Source organism: Lissotriton helveticus, chromosome 3_1, assembly GCF_964261635.1.
Source record: "Lissotriton helveticus chromosome 3_1, aLisHel1.1, whole genome shotgun sequence".
NCBI classification, from domain to species: domain Eukaryota; kingdom Metazoa; phylum Chordata; class Amphibia; order Caudata; family Salamandridae; genus Lissotriton; species Lissotriton helveticus.
In genome coordinates this window covers 1,407,806,389-1,407,828,573 of record NC_136061.1, presented here as the reverse complement: position 1 = coordinate 1,407,828,573, position 22,185 = coordinate 1,407,806,389, and the positions used below count along the sequence as shown (strand labels likewise).

Here is a 22,185-nt window from a genome sequence, read left to right as displayed (position 1 = left end):
GACTGGACCACCTCAGTGAGGAGATTAGTCTTTAGGCTGACCGTAGGGAGATCAAGGTTAAGGACCTCAGCCACCCGATGGAGCATCACCGTGTACGAGGCACCTTCCTCCATAGTAGGCAGGGGAGAGGCAAACCCCAGATCAGAGGAGACATCAAGGCCACCAGCTTCCTCCAAGTTGTCCGCCCAATCCAGCACAGAGTCACACTGACAAGCCAGAGGGACCTCGGACCCCTCCCAGTCATCCTCCACCTCCGCTGTGTGCAGCGCAGACCGTGGCAGAGGCGTAGGGACCGGGGAAGGGATGAACGGCGTCGAAAACGTCGCCGGCAGGGGCCAAACCGGCGCCGTGTCCCAATTTGGATTCCAGGCGGGAACAAAACCGTCCGGGACCCGGGTAGAGGTGGGACCGACGGCATTTACTGCGGCGCCGCAGGTGGCGCTGGGGCCGGAGCCAGCAGCGTGGGACCTTGTGGCGCCGTGGTCGGAGCCAACGGCGCAGAATCCTACGGCTCCGGAGCCACTGGCGGCGCCGGGGCAAGTGCCACCGGTGGAGTCGGCGGTCCGGCAGGATCCTGACACGGGAACGCGGGGCCTCGAAGGCGCACCGGCGGGAGCCCGAGGCCTAAACAGGTGGTCCATGGCAGCAAGAAATTCTTGCACCTGTGCAGGAGTTGCCGACGGACCCGGGTAAGGCGGGAAGGCAGCAGGACTCCCTGGCTTCGAAGGAGCCGCAGGGGCAGAGCCCCTGTCCCCCTCGTCCGCATCCGGGGACCAACGGTGGGACATCGAAGAGCGACAACGCTTCTTTGACTTCTCTTTGTGATGTCTCTTACCCGAATCCTAGGGTGAAGACTTGGAACCCGAGGAGAGGTGATGGTGGCCCGCGAGCGTTCCCTAGAACGGCCCCGGGACCGCAAACGGCGCTGGGACGAATGCCGAACCTCAGGCAACTTCCAGCGCCACTCCCTCAAGGCCTTCGGGGCCATGGCCCGACAGTCCAGAGAGGACCGAGAGTCGTGGTCGCACTCCAGGCAGTAGAGACAGACGTCATGGGGTCCGCCACCGACATGTTGCGACGGCAGGCCCCACAGGACTTGAAACCAGGCATCTGTACAAGCACCAGAGAAGACCAATCAGAGACAAAAAGTCCCCAAAAAAGATAGTCAAAAAGTGACTTAAGCACCAGTGGTCAGTTTCTTGCATGGCTCTGCGTTCCTGGCGCGGAAAGTCGTGTACAGAACTGATATCAGCGCACATGGGTGGCGCCTAAGTAGTCTCCGTGACGTCATCTCGGCGCTTACGACGCCAGCTACGGATGCGGAGCCGCACAACACCACCTACTGACCCGCAGAGGTACTGCTAGCAAAACTTTCCGGATCCAGTCTGACGCCTGGGGATACTCTAAGGTAAGGAATCTATCACTAACGTGTCTCTTTCAGATCATTATCCCAGTAAGAATCACAATAGGATACAGTTCCCAACTGTTTTTGCTAGACATTGGTGGAGTGGACAAAGTCCTCTCAGGAAGAGCCCTATGCATTCTTAAGGAGCGACAGTTGGTTGTAGCAAGATTCCCTTACTTTCAGTATCTCACTTTTCTGAAGGCAAATAGTTCACTTATCCATTGTGTATAACCTGAGACAGACTATACATATTGCATTGTCATCTTTCCTGGCCATTTTCGAACTATATACAAAGAACTGGTGCTGGTATGATGACTGTGAGAAGTTGGCCTGGTATATGATGTTCACTATTCTAGTGAGCACCTTGCACCAGTCCAAACAACCCTTACGGTGATGGTTGTAAAGTCAACCCTATAGACCAGCTATACTAGTGGTAGCATGGACAAAAGCAGTCTTAGGCTTAACTCAACAGAGAGCATGTGAACCCAGCTGTTTTACCATATGCAATCCCTTTAATACCAAATGAAAGGACACCACACAGGTTATATATTCAAAATATATATGTGTTTATTTCTAAATCAATCCTCTGAACTCTTTATGAGGTCAGAGGCACAAGTGCATAACAAGAAACTTAATATAACATACAATAAGTTGCACAAATATGGATAGGCCCCGGTGGCCCGCTAAACCATATACTAAAATAGTGGTATAAGAACCAAGTCACGAACAATGGAAAGGCCTAGGGCCTTGGGAATCGCTGTGGCTACACTGGACTAACAGTTGTTAGGGAGCAGGAGGCCCACGGGATGCGTGTGCAGTGTCTAATTGCGCACGTGTGCACACATAAAAGTCAATGGGTGCGTAAAGTTACAAAGTTAAAGGATTAGGAGTCTTCTGACTGCACTAGAAGCTAACCACTTGAAACTAGGACACTAGGAGAGTTAATCTTCACAGGAGCACCGCAGTACTCGCGTTACCTCACCCACAGGAAGCGGGTGCATAGGTCCTAAAGTGTGTCGGGTTTCGTCGTGGAGTTCAATGGAGCCTTGGAGAAAAGATGCTGCAGGCGACCAGGAGAGAAGAGTCCGGTTGGATCTAAGGGTGGAACGAGGATGAAGAGTACCTGAAAGCAGAGGAGACAGAGTCTGGTTCACTAGCCAGTGACCAGGGAGGAACCAAGAAGGAACCAGGCGATGTCGGGAAGCAATCAGGTGATGTCGTGAAGCTTGTCTCTGCAGCCACGTGGACCAGGTGGTGTCGATGACGACCAGGAGATGGATACGGACTGTCCCACGAAGGCTCTCATTGTCGGCGGTGTCGGTTCTCGATTCGGAGTCAACAGGCCTTGGCAAATGCAACCCACGCAGGAATCGAAGATGGCTTCTTACTCAGGCCAGCAAGGACTGAGGGGCTTCTCCTTCGCAGGGAAGCAAGGGCCAGTCTGGAGCGACCAGACCAGCAGAGTAGATTTCGGATTTCGTCGTCACAGAGGCCACTAGGCAACGAGCAAGTGACCGGACAGACGCGTCGAGCAGGAAAATGCAAAAGGGCCCCACGCAGCACTCGGTGAGTGTGGAGAGGTGATCTTCGGTGCAGTTGGTGCTCGGGGCTGGGGCTTCTCAATCCCCAATGCACAACTTCGAGGGTGCCTCAGAAGTTGCACGGAAAGCAATTCGCTGGCTTTCCAAGATGGCCGGTCCCACGTCTCTCGTCGCCTCCACGGGTCTCAGCTTTCCTGTGGATCGGGCTGTTGGATGTCTGGAAGTCCGGGTCTTGTCAGGCTCTGTGTTCAAGCGCCGGCGGGAGCAATGACAAAGCAAACCGTTGAGCGCTTGATGGTGCCTGCTTGCACAGGGTGGTCACTCCTTGACCACAAGGGAGATTCTTCAGTCTTCTACGTCGAGTAGGATGTCGAAGGTCCAGAGTTTCATATCAGAGTTTCAGTCAGGCTATATCTAAAGTCTAAGGACACAGCTCCTACCTATATACCAAATCTAGGGGCTGGATTACCTGCTAGGTCCCTCCTATGGGTGGGACCCAGGAAGGGGGTGGTTACACCCCTTTCCCTTTGTCCAGTTTCGCGCCAGAGCTGGGGCTGGAGTGCCCCAGCACCGGTTTGAACTGGACTATGCATGGGACACCTTGTGTGCCCCAGGCAGTGTCTCCTTTCATTCAGCCCTCCCTGCCCCAATACACTATAGCCTGTCTGGAGTGGTGCTAGCACCTCTCTGTGACAGGAAACCTATTGTCCAAGCCTCCCTCACTGGAAGGACTCCAAGCAGCAGGAGGTCAGACTTGTGTCTGTGGCAGCAGCATCCATTTTGTGATGCTGAGGCTCTGGTTAACTTTAACCGGGATTAATGGAAGTAACATGTCTTCTCCCTCTAGAAGGGTGGAATGCTACCCCCGTGCCAGAACTGGCGAGGGGGTAGTATTCCAAAGCGTATGGCACCTTACACAACATCTTTTGATAAAGCCAAACCAAAGATAGCATTTAACCGTGAGGTTCATAATGCACTTAAGAGTACATGGTATGGCATTATCCTAGAATAGCTATAAGGACATGGTTCCGAAAGCTGCAGACAGGCTCAGCTCATGCTAGAGCCCCATCTCACATAAAACCAAGCACTCTGCCTTCAGGATTGTTAAGGCCTGCCATAGGAGTGACTTATAGGTGCATATGTGTCTAAATATAAGGTTAGACATAGGAATACTATATCTAAGCAAGGGGTGATTACACGACCTTGCCCCAGCTGAGTGATCAGCCAGTTGTGTCAGTTTGGATGGCCAGCCAGGGGTGGCAAAAGATATGCTGCAGCCCCAGGTAGGCCTGGGATGTACCTATGCCCTGGGTACCTATAGTACACTATACAGGGGCTCATAAGGTGACCCAATATCCAATTAGTTATGTACCTAAGGTACATGGAGTCCATTTTATAGAGAGAGCAGATAGCCTGGAGCCCTGATTAGCAGGATCTCAGGCCAACTAAGTCAAAAACCAGCTAAACACAAGGCAAAACATCTGGGTTAACCATAGTCAGGTATCCACCTTCCTACAATGACAAGAAATAAAGAGTGGACAGCGACTGAACAAAAGAAGGGGGTAAAATAAACATTTTTGTAAAGAAAAAAAGAGGCTGTACACTGAAAGGAAGTGAAAACATGAAATGGCAACTGAAATTTGAATGCTAAAATAGCCAAGAAGACAATCCCAGGACCCCTGCTGTTCTCAAGTGACACAGTGCATTATTCTTTACTTGGGGATAGTTATATATTCTTTCTAAAACAGAAGTTTGGACAACAGTTAAAAGGAGAAATTTGAACTACTATTGAGTTGATGGGTGAAGGGGGGTGTAGACTCAAAACATGCTCTTGCCACTTTGCAGCATACCCCTTGGTGACTTTCTTCTATGTTGGGTTCCCACACATAGACTTGGTGGTTAACAAAATTTCAATTGTAACATTATTACGGAATTGGCTCATCGAAAAACAGCCCACATAGGAAATATTTTAAAATCTGCCCAAGAAACACCTTTTAGCTCTCCAGTCTAGTGTAATCACAAGATAATAATGAAACTTGGCCATTATAATGAAGTTCATGGCTAAAAATGATAAATTATAAAATCAAATTGCTAATATTTACAGGAATTACCCATTCTGCTTTCAATGTGCTTAATCCTAAAAAACGATCATAACAACCCAACGTTTTCAACATCCAACTGGCCAGTACATAAAGTTCAAAATACAGCCCTGTAGAGCTGAACCTGGTTGATAAGGAAGAACCAGGGGTGAGCACTAAAGCCATTGCTGGATTACAAACACATGGTGTGTGCTGAAGCCGTGTTACTTGGATTTCAAACAATCATAAATATGCCTAAACAGAATCTGCTGTTTTCTGACCTCCCCTCACTCTGAGATTACACTAAATGGAGTGGAAGGGTGAACCCAGCCACTCTCTCACTGCTGCTTTAAGGGGCGGCTGCCTTGGTACTCTAGCGGCTAAGAGGCTTTACTCACCACACTGCTGTTGCTGGAGTTTTTCAGGTGGTTATGCAGGAGCTTGGTGGCGCCATCCTGGAAGGCCTTTGGCAGGGCACCAAGCAACATGGTGAACTCTGGCGTGTTCAGTTCGAACAGAGAAATTAGCGCCACCTGCGCCGCCTAAAAAACAAAACACAGACAAAGAGTATTTGCACTTCATTATGCTGAATACACAGAAAACAATAGTGCATATATCAACCTGTATTCATCCTTTTGGAGATTTGACTTCAAAACTGAAACATACTTTAGAAGTAAAACTAAGGACTTTCTGCTTTCATATCTTCAGGTAAGTTCGCATCTGCCTCTCCACATTAGATTGTCAGACAGTTTAATCAGACTGTTAAATACAATTTGATGTTCTTGAAAAACGCATAAACCCACAATCTCTCTCTTGGACGATGGACCCTAAACCCCAGGCCTAGTTTACACTAGGTAAAGGTATGTAAATCATAAGGTGTTCATGCAGGTGCCGGTACCCACATGCTTTCAAACCAGCCTAGAATGAAATATAAAACATTTACTAAATGTTAACTATCCGTTTTTGGAAAACGTTTTGTGCCAACAATCCGCATATAATTATGGTAACAAAATATTTCGTAATGAGATTCGGTACTTTGATCACGTTTCTTGAACATCCATTTATACCACTATCGGTATTTTTAAAAATTAGCACTGAATGCGAAGAACATTTACATTGTTATATTGCTGACAGATCTAATATGTAACATTGCTTTTTTTGTCCCTGCTGGATACGTACATTGGTGTTGTACTGGAGCTAGTATGACAGAGCTGGAACTTCTGAAGCACAATTTTCAATTTGATAAACAAATGCCAAGGTGAGGCTAAGATGTGATACTTTGTGGTGAAGGCTGATGGACCAGCAAGAATGACGAGAGGATAGAAACGGCTTAGTACATTATTGTGATAAATATGAGACATCATCGAAATGACAAGGCGCACTGCACTGTATTTTATTCAGGGGTGTACGCAAAATTATCTCCCACTTTAATCCCAGCAGAAAGTGATGAGAGGTCCCTAACACACTCATATATCACCACTATCTATAGGTTTTAGACTAAATGAGGCACCCTGAAGAGTGCAGGGCATTACAGGTGCCTGTGTTACGGCCCTGGTTTTTATCGAGTTACGTATCAGTGTTGAAAAATGATAAATGCATAAAACATTATCTGTTGGTGTGAAACTCTAGTGTGTACAGCAGTGCCTGTTATTTGAGACGTCTATAACTTTACAACTTCCCATTCTTCACGGGACTTGTTTCCCAGGCAGTTCGGAACTATCAAATATGCACAAAATCCTTAGTGAGTAGTCCCCTTCATCCACCCATTCCTCCAATTTAATTTCTATTTTGCATCAGAAATTAACAGCACTAAATCATTCTGAAAAGCAAAGCAAATGTAAGGCAATGTGGAAAAGGTGTAGCTCTGAAAAACTATTACTAGTCACTTTTTTTTAGGTCTCGTGACCTATCAATGCGCATGCGCATTGAGAGAAGCGAGACTATAGGGCTTTAAACAAAGTTTAACTAACTGTGGCGATTTGGTGCTGTGCCCGTGCGCTTTTAGGTCAATGCGCAAGCGCATTGACCTAAAATGCGCGTGCACAGCATCAAATCGCCATCTGTTCCCCAGCAGCACTCCTCCCACTCCTTTGAAGTGAAGCTTAGCTTCAATTCAAAGGCCCCTGCCGCTCTCCCCGCTCCGCCCCCTGCTGCGGCCGTGTCGCACTTCTCCTCCCCCCTCCCCACATTAATGCCCTCCTTTTGTCTGTCCCTATCCCTCTTACTTCACCTTTTTCTCTCCCCTGCCCTCTGCTTCGCCATCTCTTCTTTCCCTCTCGATTCCCCGTGTTTCCTCCTTTCCATATTTTTTCCGTTCTCTACTTCTCTCTGTCCCTTACCTCTGAGTTGTCCGCTCTCCCCTTTCTCTCACCGCACACCCCTTCCCTCCCTCCACTCGTCTGTTCTCTCCCTGCCCCCTTGTTTTTTTTTCCTCGCACAAATGTGAAAGCACTGTACAGCAGCAGAGAACAGGCTCCGCTTCCCTTGTGTCGTGTTTCCAGTGACTGCGGTAGTGTCCCTTACCTAATGAATGAGTGCTAAAATATTAATTGTGCACAAATGCATCCCGGACGTTCCTATGGCAAACGACCAGAATTAACGGGCAAGGCAACTGGCTGTTATGCAGGCACATAAGTGTTTCATTATTAGCCAACAGTGTGAAGTCCAACATTATCAAGTGCAAAAATAGTATTTTACAGCATGCGGTGCACATATTCGCCGTAATATAAATAAAAGGGCTACATGAGAAAAAATATTTTAAGATACATCTTTACCAAATGTGCAGCTCACAATGTAATGTCCCAGTCCTGCTATATGCACGTGCACTCCTTTCTCCCTCTCTCCCGCTGCCTAGTCCTCCCACCCCCTCCCTCTCCAGCGCGCGCTCCACTCGCATCTGCCTGCTGCTCCCCCGCCCACCCCCCCCACTCCCCCAACCAGCAATTCACACACAGCAACGCCACTCACACACGCAACGCAACTCATCCACGCAACCCCACTCATCGACGCAACCCCACTCATCGACGCAACCCCACTCACACACACAACGCCACTCACACACGCAACGCCACTCACACACGCAACGCCACTCACACACGCAACGCCACTCACACACGCAACGCCACTCACACACGCAACACCACTCACACACGCAACTCATCCACGCAACCCCACTCATCCACGCAACGCCACTCACACACGCAACGCCACTCATCCACGCAACGCCACTCACACACCCAACGCCACTCACACACCCAACGCCACTCACATACCCAACGCCACTCACACACCCAACGCCACTCACACACCCAACGCCACTCACACACGCAACGCCACTCACACACCCAACCCCACTCACACACCCAACCCCACTCACACACCCAACGCCACTCACACACGCAACCCCACTCACACACGCAACGCCACTCACACACGCAACTCATCCACGCAACCCCACTCATCCACGCAACCCCACTCATCGACGCAACGCCACTCACACACGCAACGCCACTCACGCAACGCCACTCACACACGCAACGCCACTCACACACGCAACGCCACTCACACACGCAACGCCACTCACACACGCAACGCCACTCACACACGCAACGCCACTCACACACGCAATGCCACTCACACACGCAACGCCACTCACACACGCAACGCCACTCACACACGCAACGCCACTCACACACGCAACTCATCCACGCAACCCCACTCACACACGCAACGCCACTCACACACGCAACGCCACTCACACACGCAATGCCACTCACACACGCAACTCATCCATGCAACCTCACTCATCCACGCAACCCCACTCATCGACGCAACGCCACTCACACACGCAACGCCACTCACACACGCAACGCCACTCACACACGCAACGCCACTCACACACGCAACGCCACTCACACACGCAACGCCACTCACACACGCAACGCCACTCACACACGCAACGCCACTCACACACGCAACGCCACTCACAGCCACTCGACGCAACGCCACTCATCCACGCAACGCCACTCACACACGCAACGCCACTCACACACGCAACGCCACTCACACACGCAACGCCACTCACACACGCAACGCCACTCACACACGCAACGCCACTCACACACGCAACGCCACTCACACACGCAACTCATCCACGCAACGCCACTCATCCACGCAACGCCACTCATCCACGCAACGCCACTCATCCACGCAACGCCACTCATCCACGCAACGCCACTCATCCACGCAACGCCACTCATCCACGCAACGCCACTCATACACGCAACGCCACTCACACACGCAACGCCACTCACACACGCAACGCCACTCACACACGCAACGCCACTCACACACGCAACGCCACTCACACACGCAACGCCACTCACACACGCAACACCACTCACACACGCCACTCATCCACGCAACGCCACTCATCCACGCAACGCCACTCATCCACGCAACGCCACTCATCCACGCAACGCCACTCATCCACGCAACGCCACTCATCCACGCAACGCCACTCATCCACGCAACGCCACTCATCCACGCAACGCCACTCATCCATTTGCAAAACTAAAAGGTCAAACTCTTCTATTGCGAGACCTATTGCATTTTCAATGCTTGTTTTACAAGAGAGCTCTTCCTTTTGAGCACATGCCCCAGCGAAATTAAAAATAAGCATTGACAAAGCCAACTGGTCTTGCCTTTTGAATCAAATAGCCTTGCAGGCGCAGTTTCTCCATGCTGAGCAGCATCGGGAAAAAATTAAATGCCTTCTACTGATGCTGTGCAGCATTGTGAAAAAAAAACAGTAACAGTGTGGCCAGCGTCAATCCACTGGAATGCAGATGAATAATGATGTATGCCTGTGCATGCATCATGACACATGCACATTTTCTTTGCTATTTTTATTGACTGATCCAAGAAGGCAAGCACAACTTGAAATGGAAAATAAAAACAAACACTTTTAGCACGAAATGCATTCTGTACTGCGGAGCAACCTCCCCCTGCTGGGCCATGCATGCAAAAAATAAATAAGGAAAAGTGATAGTTCAGCAAAGGGTGCGGGGCAAAGGAGGAGCTGGTGGGAGAAGCAATGTGGGCGAAAATAAAATAAAAAATACAGATGGGTGGGGAGGAGTTTTTTTTGTAAGCTTATGCAGTAGGTGTCAAAGTAAGAAAATACCACGGTCATAAGATAGTGTGTATATAGCTGCAAAAAAGTACAAAAGGACCAATTCAAACATAAATTTAAACAAGCATTTGCAATGCAATAGGTCTCGCATTAGGAAAGTTTGAGCTATTGGTATTGTAAATGACAAATTATTTATTTATGTTTTGTTTTTGAAAATAGCGAAATTAATAGCTTTGTCATTTACAATGCCAATAGTTATAACTTTCGCAAATGTGACACCTATAGCATTTGTAATGCAATATGTGTTGTATTTAAGTAACTTACATGTATTGATATTACAAATAACAATGGCTTTTAATTTTTTTAAATAATTAATACTTAAATAAAAGTGATTGTGATTTATAATGGCAATAGCTTAAACTATTGTAAATAACGTTTGTGAAGATTATGTTCAGTGTATTTTATTGTGACGAAAATCCAAGAACAGAAGTGAAATATTAACATCTTTTTGTTACATTTGTAATAAAGCTTGAAACATTGAGAGAACATAATTGAACCAGTTGTTGTTGAATGGTTGCACAGATTGATGCTGTGGTGGCGCGGAGTAATGTAGTGATGGCGAACGAGTGATGCTGTGGCGTTCAGTGATGCTGTGGTAGCGCATAGTAATGTTGTGGTGCCCCCGAGTGATCCTGTGGTGGTGTTGAGTGATGCTGTATGCTATGCTATGTTTTGTTTTGCTATCCTATGTTTTATTTTATTATGCTATGTTTTGCTATCCTATGTTTTGCTTTCTTATGCTATGCTATGTTTTGTTATGCTATGCTGTGTTGTGTTATGCTATGCTATGTTTTGCTATGCTTTGTTATGCTATGCTATGTTTTGTTATGCTATGTTTTGTTGTGTTTGGTATGCTATGCTATGTTTTGCTATGCTGTTATGTTTTCTTTTGCTATGCTATGTTTCGTTGTGTTTTATTATGCTATGCTTTGTTTTGCTATGCTATGTTTTGTTATGCTATGCTATGTTTTTTTGTGTTTGGTATGCTATGTTTTGCTATGCTATGATATGTTTTGTTATGCTATGTTTTGTTGTGTTTTGTTAAGCTATGTTATGTTTTGTTGGGTTTTTTTGTTTTGCTATGCTATGTTTTGTTAAGCTATGTTATGTTTTGTTGTGTTTTGGTATGCTATGTGTTGTGTTTTGTTATGCTATTTTTTGTTATATTATGCTATGTTATGCTATGTTTTGTTATGCTATGCTATGTTTTGCTATCCTATGCTTTGTTTTGTTATGCTATGCTATGTTTAGTGTTGCTACCCTATGCTGTTTTCTTATGCTATGTTTTGTTGTGTTTTGTTATGCTATGTTTTGTGTTTTGCTATGCTATGCTTTGTTATGCTATGCTATGTTTTAAGCTATGCTTAGTTTTGCTATGCTATGTTTTGTTATGCTATGCTATGCTTTTTTATGCTGTTTTATGCTATGATAAGGTTTGTTTTGTTATGCTATGTTGTGTTTTGTTATGCTATACCATGTTTTGTTGTGTTTTGTTATGCTATGCTATGTTTAGCTATGCTTTGCTATGCTATGTTTTGTTATGTATGCTATATTTTGTTGTGTTTTGTTATGCTGTTTTGGTTTTTATGTTCGGCTATGTTTTGTTTGGTTATGTTATGCTATGTTTTCTTGTGTTTTGTTATGCTATGTTTTGTTATACTATGCTATGTTTTGTTTTGCTATGCTTTGTTATGTTATGTTTTGTTATGCTATGCTATGTTTTGCTATCCTATGCTTTTTTGTAATGCTATGCTATGTTTAGTGTTGCTACCCTATGCTGTTTTCTTATGCTATGTTTTGTTGTGTTTTGCTATGCTATGCTTTGTTATGCTATGCTATGTTTTGTTAAGCTATGCTTTGTTTTGCTATGCTTTGTTTTGCTATGCTATGTTTTGTCATGCTATGTTTTGTTATGCTATGCTTTTTTATGCTGTTTTGTTATGAGGGTGTGTGAGGGTGAGGTGTGTGTGAGGGTGTGTGAGGGTGAGGGGGTGTGAGGGTGACAGGGATGAGAGTGATGGGGGTGAGAGTGACGGGTGTGAGGGTGACAGGTGAGGGGGGTGAGGGTGACAGGGGGTGAGTGTTTGCGAGGGTGAGAGGGTGTGCGAGGGTGAGAGGGTGTGCGAGGGTGAGCGGAAGAGTGCAAGTAGGGTCACATGCGGGAGAAGGAAGACGCGTTAGGAGAGTGTGATGAAGCTCTCGGAATTGCTGTGGCGGGGCGGGGGAGCACATTCCTTTGAAGTCTGATGGCGGGGGAGCGGATCTCTTTGAAGTCTGGTTCCGAGGCTTGTGGTGTGCTTTGTGCACGCGCCTGGCTCACATGAACTGTACCTGATCCGCAGCAGCTTGGGTAGACTTTTGAAAACCTCAGTATAAACTCGACAAACAAGCATTGCTAAAGCAATGCTGTAGGTCGAGACCTAAAAATGTCAGCAAGGGAAAGCATGGAAGGGTGAAACCTCCTTTGGCAGAAAGGCATCCTGCGTCTGAAGAACCAATTCGTTTGGAAGAAATTTGTGTAGGGAGGTTGCACAGAGCGTGGCTGTAATTCACTCATGTACAGACGTGATGGTGATGAGGAACACTGTCTTGATTGGCAGAAGTCATAGCAAGCAACTTTGCATAGGCTTGAGTGGTGTGTAAAGTAACGTCAGGACTACATTTAGGTCAAATCGGGGCAGTGGTGCGGGAACAATTTTCAGAGTAGGGGTGTTGCCATCAAAGGTGTATCATATAAGTCATAGGAAATTGAGAGAAATCGAACCTTCACACAAAGAACAAGTATAGCGAATAAGCCACACCTATTCAGCAGCAGAGTGGTAAGGGTGTGGTATGTACCTGGTAGTGCATTCAGAAGCACACCGGTGCAAATATATTACTAAACTATGGTCTGGTATAGACCAGCTGATTACTATGGGGCCCTGCACTAATCCCAGAGATCTGTAATATATCACTGTGCTCTTAGAGCGAGGGTAGGCTTAGGTAAATATGTTATTGGCTATGACAGAGATTTTTATTTTGTACAGTTTACTGACTTGCAGGTCTACTAGTTGCGGCACAGTTGCTAGAGCACGATAGTTTCAATAAATATTGTAATCTTTTGTGGTCTCTCTTTTCTGCTTATTGTGGACCTGTATGAGTGAGAGAACGACCTGTTACTGCGCCCCCGGAGAGGGTTCAGAGTGGGTGATAATTTACCTATCACATTTACAGTAAAAGGCTAGCTCCACTACTCAAATTTAACCCACTGGAACACAAAATTACCATGGAACAATTGAGTGGTATAGGCATCTCGAGATCTTTGTTTATAAACCCACCCACCCCTTGATAGACCTGAAATCTTGGGAGCTGGATATGAGCAGCTTTGAGGATGAAAACTGGACAGAGGCCAAGATGGCCTTGAGGTATTTAATGAGCTCTTTCTGACAGATACTTCGACAGTTGGAATACTTTCCCCAAGCCTTTAACAACCCCAAAAAGCTCATGCGAATGTGCAAATGACCAAATGCAAGCTCCCCTCATTGCCGCACTAACAAAGGTGCTCTCTTTCAAACGATAAAGGACGGTCCGGTGATTAAAAAATACTGAAAACAGTCTACTCTGCCTTAACTGATGCTACCTGAATCAAGGCTATGCTAGATCTTTGGCAACATGGGGGGGGAGAGCTTCCGGAGACCTTGCACCCTATTTGCAATGTGTGATAGATGCTAAAAGAGACACTGCATGCCACTGGAACCGTGCTCATCCCGTGCGGATTTGTTATGCCAGGGAGGAAGAACAGGTACATAAAGTGAAACATAACATAAGATTTGGGGCTCCTGGTAGTGTCATTTTCAAACCCTATTTCCTGATATATAACACACATTTTGCACAGTATACCTCTAAATGGATGTGGGGTTGTTGTTTATATCATAATGGGGTGGGGGGGATCGGTAGGGAGGAGGAGGTTATTTACAGCCTACTAGTTTCAGCGAGTGGCTGCAGTTATAAACTCATTATAACCTGTCAGAATGTATCAATGTTTCATTCTACCAAATAGATTTTTTATGTAAATTCATATTGCAGCACCTACATTTATCCTGCCGAAATATTAGAAAATTGCAGAAATAGGAGAACAATGCAGCCGATACGTAGCAATCATTCAACATTTTTGCCTTGTAGAAAGAGTTTACAGCCAATATTCTGATATTCAGCTGTCAGTTTGATCACCCCGGTTCACTATTCCACTTGTCAACAAACAGCATCTTAGTATCCTATAATGACAACAGATTAAATCTTTCTTCTACACATACTGGAGCGTTCCGCTCACGCTAGGGGCACGGCTTGTTTCCAACCTATTTCACCCTGCGGTTGCGCTTGTTTCCCAATGGGCGGACACACGGCGCGCGCCAGGAGCCGGTACCCGCCGTGCCACGTCAGAGGCTCACGCTCCTGCCGGGCTGGTATTGGCGACCGGGGCTGAACACGTTGCCGCTCCCTCCTGCCATGATGCCGCTCTTTGACCCCCGGCTGCTGCTCGACCTGGACTGGAGCCTGAACACAGTGTCCTTCCGGGGCTGTGCCACCCGCGGCTGCATCGAGGAGGTGGTGGTGAGCGACGAGTGCCGCGGCCGGCAGCTGGGCAAGGGTGTGTGTGCGTGTGTGTGTGCGCGCGTCTGTGCACGTGTGTCTGTGTGTGCGCGCGTGTCTGTCTCTGTGTGTGTGTGTGTGTGTGTGTGTGTGTGTGTGTGTGTGTGTGTGTGTGTGTGTGTGCACGCGTGTCTGTGAGAACAGCATGCTGGAATCGGAGCAGTATTAAGGGATGAAGATGTCTGTGTAATAAGATACAAATCGCTGATGTGAGCAATAAACAGTTTGGAAATGGGCATAGAGGCTGAAATTGTAGACAATGGGAGAACTGTTTGAAGAGTTCTTGCGACTAGGCCAATTTCATAACATGTTAGCTGCAGTGATTTTCAGATTTGTCTTCAGCTGGTTTTCCAGGGAGAGTCCGGTTACAATGCGAGCCAAAGGCAAGCCCGCCTGCGCTTGTCCACGTCTGGACCGTGCCCAGCGCCAGGAACCCTGGTCCTTCGGCCACCCACAGATATTCCGCCGCAGAGGTCCGATCCCTTGACTCCAGATGCCTCAATAACAACTGCAGCATCGCACTGATCAACAGTAGTACCTTTTTATGTCTCGCCTGGCGACCCCAGCACAAAGCGCTGTCGCCAGCGAGATCTATTGTCACTGACTTGCCTCTCATGGGAGACAGGAGATGGGCACGCGCAGGACGGACTGGAAATGTGAATGCGCACGTGAACACACACGTACAGTCACGCGATGTGCACATCTCCTGTCCCCCTTCCGTCCTCGCAAGCCATGCAATTTTTCAGACTTGGTTTCGGAGATGTCTGGCTACACACACACGGAGACACTTTGGCGGTTTCGACTATTTGAAAGAGCGATCCGCTGACACACACCAGCCAGCAGGAAATAAAATATGTCCAAAGCACTTGGAAAGTTAACAAGCACACATAGCTCAGCGTACTGGATTGCAGGTTTCACCTACCAACAGGGCGCTTGCAGGGCCGTTACCCTCCGAAGTGGCAGCCTTCTGACTGAACGGCTCTCCGCTGTTCTATGAAGAACTGGAAAAAGTGTTTAGCGGGAGGCCCGTCCCAGCCCAGCCGAGTTGAGGAAGCCTGCTGTGACACATGTGGGCGGATACATATGCGCCTGTGCAGGCGCGAGGCGGACCCAAAGCTGCCCGCGCCCCTCCCAGCCTGGGCTCTCCACGAGGAACGACTTGGGTGTGTCGCCAAAAGCAGCTTTCATGGTATGCTGGGACAGGGAGCACTTGCTTTACCAGTTCCCGTTTTCTTTGAGAAACGACTGCCAAGGCGACTGGTACATTCCTGTTGTGTAAGCTATGACTCGACACCTGAGAGGGCGCTCTATTCAGCACATGACGAATGCTGCCACGCAAAGGTTATTTCCAGTCATCGGGTCAGAAGCTTAGTTTTTTTTTTAAGTCATAAACTTCAATTTAATTAACGGCCTCTTCTACGAAAACAGCTTCTACATGAGTAGACTTTCGGTGCTGGTGTCTTTCTTCCGCTGGTTAGGATTACCCACGTTCATTGCAACATATTGCCAACTCAAACTTTCAGGCAGTGTGAACACTGGATTTGCGTAGCCAGGAGCTTGTTTTCTGTTGTCTCACTGTCTGTTCGTCGTCCCCTCTACTGCAGTTCCTCTCTCTACCTTTTTTTTTGCATCTCCAAGTTTCAGCTCTTCTCTCGCCCTCTCTTTTCTTTGCTTCTCTCTTCTCCTTGCTTCTCTCTTCTCCTAGCTTCTCTCTCCTGTCCTTGCTTCTCTCTCTTGTCATTGCTTCTCTCTTGTGTTTTAATTGACATCACAGCAGGCTACGATGCTTTCCTTTCTCGCTTCCTGCTCCCCCTGGGATAGTTGAGAGAGTGAGGTTTCAGCAGCAGTTATGTGAGACCGCTCCGGCAAAATCGGCCCCCTCTCTGCGGTGCACTACGCCATTTTCTGATTGGCTGAGAGCAATTCAGTGCCAACCGGGAAGCGTTTTATGCAAACGCACTTTAGCTGCTAGCGCTGATGCTCCAGAGTGCGCTTCATAAGCTTGGGCAATTGGGTTAAAATGATCTGTGCGGCAGCCTGGCCGCAGAAGCAGCACCACCCTGAACTAAAGGAGGCTGTGTCCGGAACTTCATCCGAACTAGAATGCAGTACGGCGAGATTGCGGTTAAAATTACTCGGATGGTGTCCTGTGGGCCCACTAAGGGTTTAGAAAATTATGCTGTCAAATGTGACAAGAGCGGGACCTACTGAAGGAGTTACTTGTTCTGATATGGACTACAAAGCCCAACATGCGCCAACAACATCAAACGAAGCCCACTGAGGGCGGTGCATGCTTCATCATTTAATTGAACGGAACTATCTGCACGAGTCATTTCACCAGCGACCTCTGAAGATAGACAGAAGCCTTGAAACGCGTCAGGTCTAAGCAATGCAACCAGTGGACACTAATGTGAGTTTATGCCTTGTGAAAATAAACCGGATGGTTTAATTTTGCCAAGAGTGCGCTTCATAAGCTTGGGCAATTGGGTTAAAAAAATAATATATGTGTGTATATATATATATATATATATATATATATATATATATATATATACACACATATACACACAGACATACACACACACTCCTTTCAGGTACATTGTTTGATAATATATGTTATTCGAATCTGTGAAAATCTAGCATGTATTTGACCTATGGTGGGCACTAGCGTTTAAGACAGACCTCTGCGGTGGGTGTTTAATGTATTTTACTTATTTCCAAATATTAACATTCTTTAAACAAGCATTTGTAATGCAATAGGTCTCGCATTTAGGAGAGTTTGAGCTATTAGCATTGTAAACAACAATGCCTTTTATTTGTGTTGATTTCTAAAACATAAATAAAAGGCATTTAATAGCTTAAACTCTTGCAAATGCGAGACCTATTGCATTGCAAATGCTTGTTACCTGCTGCCACTGCCTCTTCGCCTGCAACACAGGACCTGTCGCCCTCGCGGAAACACTCGCTACACCCACCTAAACGATCCTGGCTGCTCTAAAACAACTCCACTGCCTCCTGCTCAACACTTGATCACTCAGCATACATGCCACTGAAATCTGGGACACGATCACCACCCTCACCCGTGCCGTGATCTTCGTTACAGAGACCGGACTCACACCCTGCCCCAACCCCCACATTCCCACCGCAAAAGCCAATGCCTACAAGATGATACACTGGGACTGCACCAACAAACACGGAGGCAGCGTCGCCTTTATTCACAAAGAAAGCATCAGTTGCACCACTCATCCTCGACCTCCCCATATGGACCCATATCACCCCCTACCTCAGGAACCAGAAAAGATGCCAATTCAAGATGCTGACACGCGCCGATAATGCTCTCCATGACCAAGGACCAGCCTACATCAACCACCGCCTGAACTTCCATAACCCTCCAGACACCTGTGCTCCGTTGTTCTTGCACACCCCCAGCATCTGCCAAAGCCACAGTAGATGACATTCCTTCTCCTACCTCACCGCCAAGTCCTGGGACGGCCTTCTCCTTTATCTCCGAACATCATCCTCTCTCCTGGAATTCAGACAGTGACTCAAGACCTGTCTTTTTTACTGATAACAGCCAGAACCCAGCACCTGGACTCCCTCGTGGGTGAGTAGCTGCGCTTTACAAGTCCAAGCACATTGATTGATTGAAACCAGCACTTGAAGCTTTGTTCCCAAAACTTGCAGACTTCAAGGGTACCATTTCTAATTGGTAACAAATTTAGCTTGCACAAGAGACATCCCAGAGCTGGCACCACACCAAATATTGGAAACGAATCATGAATACTCAGGTAGCACCAAAACAGTGGGAACAACAGGGCAGGGATATTCACTCGTCCACAGTATCTGTGACCGGGAGAGAGATTCATTACAAAATTTGGTTTGGCTTCTCATCTGAATTCAATATTTCCAAATTCCAACCCTAACAGTTAGAGGGGCTGTAGACCTAGGGGCGATTTGGAATGCTTGTCTTTTGGCATGCCCCTTTTGGGAGGGGGTGGCCGCTTTGCCAAAAGAAATTCTGGGGTACCCGTGCCCTTTTTTTGCCAGAGGTTTTACTGCTTGGTTTGAAACCGCCACAATGGCAGCAATGTCTGCAACTCAATAGCACATGGTCTTGCATTGCTTGGGCGCAGCGAATCTAATAACAGCTGTCCACTGGAACAAAAGGTAGACCCCGCCGCTCTCACAATGGTATCACAGACTATGGACACTTCTGGTCATGGAACAATTGACTAGCAATATGAATGGCATGCCATTGGACTTTGCAACTAAACTGTAGCCTCTATATATCGGGACCTCCCGAATACTATACTTCTACTTCAATGGCATGCACTGAATTTGTTTGAGAAACTGCTGAAGGGTAGGCTTATTTTTCTTTGCCTGGGGAAATCTAGATATTTGTCACCTTTGCAGTGAGCTCAGTGGGCTTATATACTGCGTGAACTAATTCCTTGTAGAACAACCTGTTGGGTGGGTGCTTCCTGTATCCGAATCCCAGAGGAGGGTGGAGTTGAGGGTCTTACTGGTTTTGTTTCACCATCTTATAATGTTCCCTCTTTTGCATTTGGTGTGTGTGGGTGTTACATGTTGCAGATCGTTGACGTTATGATGTTAGATACTGAAACTGTAATGGGATTCTCATGTGATTAATTTGTTACAGCGTTGTTACCGGGCATGATGTAACGCTTTCCTTTTTTTGTAAACTTAAAATGTTTGTTGGACAAAAAAGTAAACAGTGGAAGGATATAAGCCAGCCAATCAGAGAGGTGATAAAGAGGCTCTGCTCCAGAGGAGAGACAAATACAAAATGGATAGGCGGATATAAAGAAACAAATCAAGCAAATAGGAGTGACAGCAAAGCTAACCAATGGTAAGCAATAGGCAGAGTGCAAGCTCTAGTATGTTCTTGGTAAGTCCACAATATATCTTTTGCAACCAGACAGCTTGCGCTGTCTGTTTGTGCTCGACCCAAGTAGCAGTCCGAACTAGAAGAATGGATGGCAAACCAGATATTATCCAACACAATTAAAGTTTAAGTTTGATTAACCAGATGAGAATTCTGTTCATGTCAATATGCTATGCGCAATGTTTCTGAAGAGGGCATGAGGTCAGAATGATTTTGAAGTAGCTCCAGTATGGCTCTCAGCAAAATGTCTTGCCAAGTATAGACTTGCCATGAAAAAAAACACAAGGGGCAAACAGCTGCTGCTAACAGAACATAATATAACGCACTTAAATACTTTTTCTTCAGTAGAAGTCGCTGCTTTAGCTACTGTATTAAAATGTTCTTTTCTAACCGTACAGTTTATCTTATTGTCTTGGTACCTATAGGCTTTCAGTACCTGCTGGCAAGATCTTGCTGGCCTATTTGCTTGATTTGTGTCTTTATTTCCGCCTATCCATTTTGTATTTGTCTCTCCTCTGGAGCAGAGCCTCTTTATCACCTCTCTGATTGGCTGGCTTCTATCCTTCCACTGTTTACTATTGGCCAAATAAGCAAACTGCGTTTACCAATTTCAATGCTAGGCTGGCTGAGAGGAACACTTATTTTCCAAATGCCTCAATCCACCTAGACACCCTATCCGGAAGAATCATGGGAGATGAATAGGAGTTCACCTTGCTGGTTGAAGCCTGAACAACCACGCTCTCATAGGTATAGTATTGTACTCTTGCATTCAGATAGCACTTACTACACCTATGTGGGGCACTGAAGTGTTTGCCCACATGAGAAGCACGCTACACAATGAAGGGTGTGTAGCTGGAAGGATGTTGTTTTTGTTTTGATTCTATGAGTTCCATGTCATGACTGATGGGCACCGAGGTGCGAATATTGTGCTGTGAGACGCAGTGCGTAGCAGTATGTTGGATGATGAATTGTAAGAGACAGATGTTCAGCTTTTTAGTTTTCAGCAGGCTGGTAGCTTTGAAACAGCTATGAAGCAGGCCTGGGCATAGTTTGCAGAGTTTTGCTATGCGGAAATCCACCAAATTACAAAAAACTCCCCGAAGTTCCGTGAATGGCAGAGTGCAGTGCGAACTGCAGTTTGTGCTGGTATTTCTGCAGCTCGGGTAGGAATTCTACCTAAACCTGAATTTTGAATTTCAGATGGGACTGAAATAATAAGCATTGAGACATTCTTAGGTTTCTATATAAATAGCAGAAACGTGAAGGATACCCAGTTGGGGTCACTGATGGATTAGATCCAGCAGATGCATTTCTACTCACCTAGGTGTGACTCAGTTTAGTTAGACGGCTTACATGTAGGTTTCTAGCATGAGCGCACTCAGGGTGGTTGAGAAAACCATCAAAAAACTCTCTCTCTTGATTGGAATGCTTGTGTCATAAAACAGCTAGCCAATATCATTGGGAGGTGAAATTGCTTATGACTATCAGAGCTAGTACTGGCCAAATTGAGTACTGAATATTTTACAGTCAAAGTGATGATGAGCAGAATACATAGTTACCATGCAAAGACAAAAACAGGCTAAACTCCTCACAAAGGATTCCGCTGTGTTAAATATGCTAGTCAGACCTCAAACAGAGTCTTAAGTACACCACGTACTGCACATGCTTTTCAGAATAAGCTTGTTAATAACAAACCACACAACTGTTTCCCAGACACAAACCCAGGCATTAGTTTTTTTTGCAATGCAAGCAATATCCATAACAAAATTTTCAATGAATAGCCTCAAACAGAAAAACTGGTTTGTGATTAGTGCACCCGAACAGTCAGTTGTCTACCTGTTTACATTTTTCTTCCAAGTTTCCTTCGCCAGGCCCCGAAGAGGATGTAGGAGGCTTGGTTGGTACATCATCGCCTACCCAATTATGAAGACTCTGGGTTTCAACAAACAGGAAAAGTGATATGATTTAAGAACAGACCCAATGAGGTTGTTATACCCAAGTGTAGGCCATGAATCAGGCTGGTGTACAAGCTCTTCCATTTATTTCCATAACACTGTATTGCATTCTACATTATTCACTAATAAAGCAAGCAGTAGAAAAGAAATTTCAAATGGTACTCCACACCCCACCAATCCACGGCTCTTCAACAGGTGATTATTCAAGGGGATGTGTTAATGGCAGACATTGATGTCTAAAGTGTAACATGCCCTTGCAGGCTCAGGGTCTTTTCAGATTAATACATGTTGCTAACAGCATGTATATAGAACAAGGCTATTATAAATAATTCGTTCAGCTCTAAAAAAGCAACTGCCTGGCCTGGGAAAACATTCACATAAGTGTGCCATTCAACAGTGCCTTGTTCACTTTCAGCTGACAAAAGTGAGTTCTTAAGAAATACAATGCTTGATATATGGAAATCTAAAGCTATGGCA

The 22,185-nt window shown here is 46.5% G+C and overlaps 1 protein-coding gene across 5 annotated transcripts in view; it reads right to left on the bottom strand.

The window, feature by feature from the left end:
- CLASP1 (cytoplasmic linker associated protein 1) overlaps positions 1-22,185 on the bottom strand; it is a 1,618,163-nt gene that overhangs the window by 385,413 nt on the left and 1,210,565 nt on the right. For all 5 annotated transcript variants that reach the window (XM_078682066.1, XM_078682063.1, XM_078682065.1 and 2 more), the window contains one exon: positions 5,423-5,566. In XM_078682066.1, the coding sequence (XP_078538192.1) occupies positions 5,423-5,566 (144 nt within the window). The remainder of the gene's footprint in view (positions 1-5,422; positions 5,567-22,185) is intronic.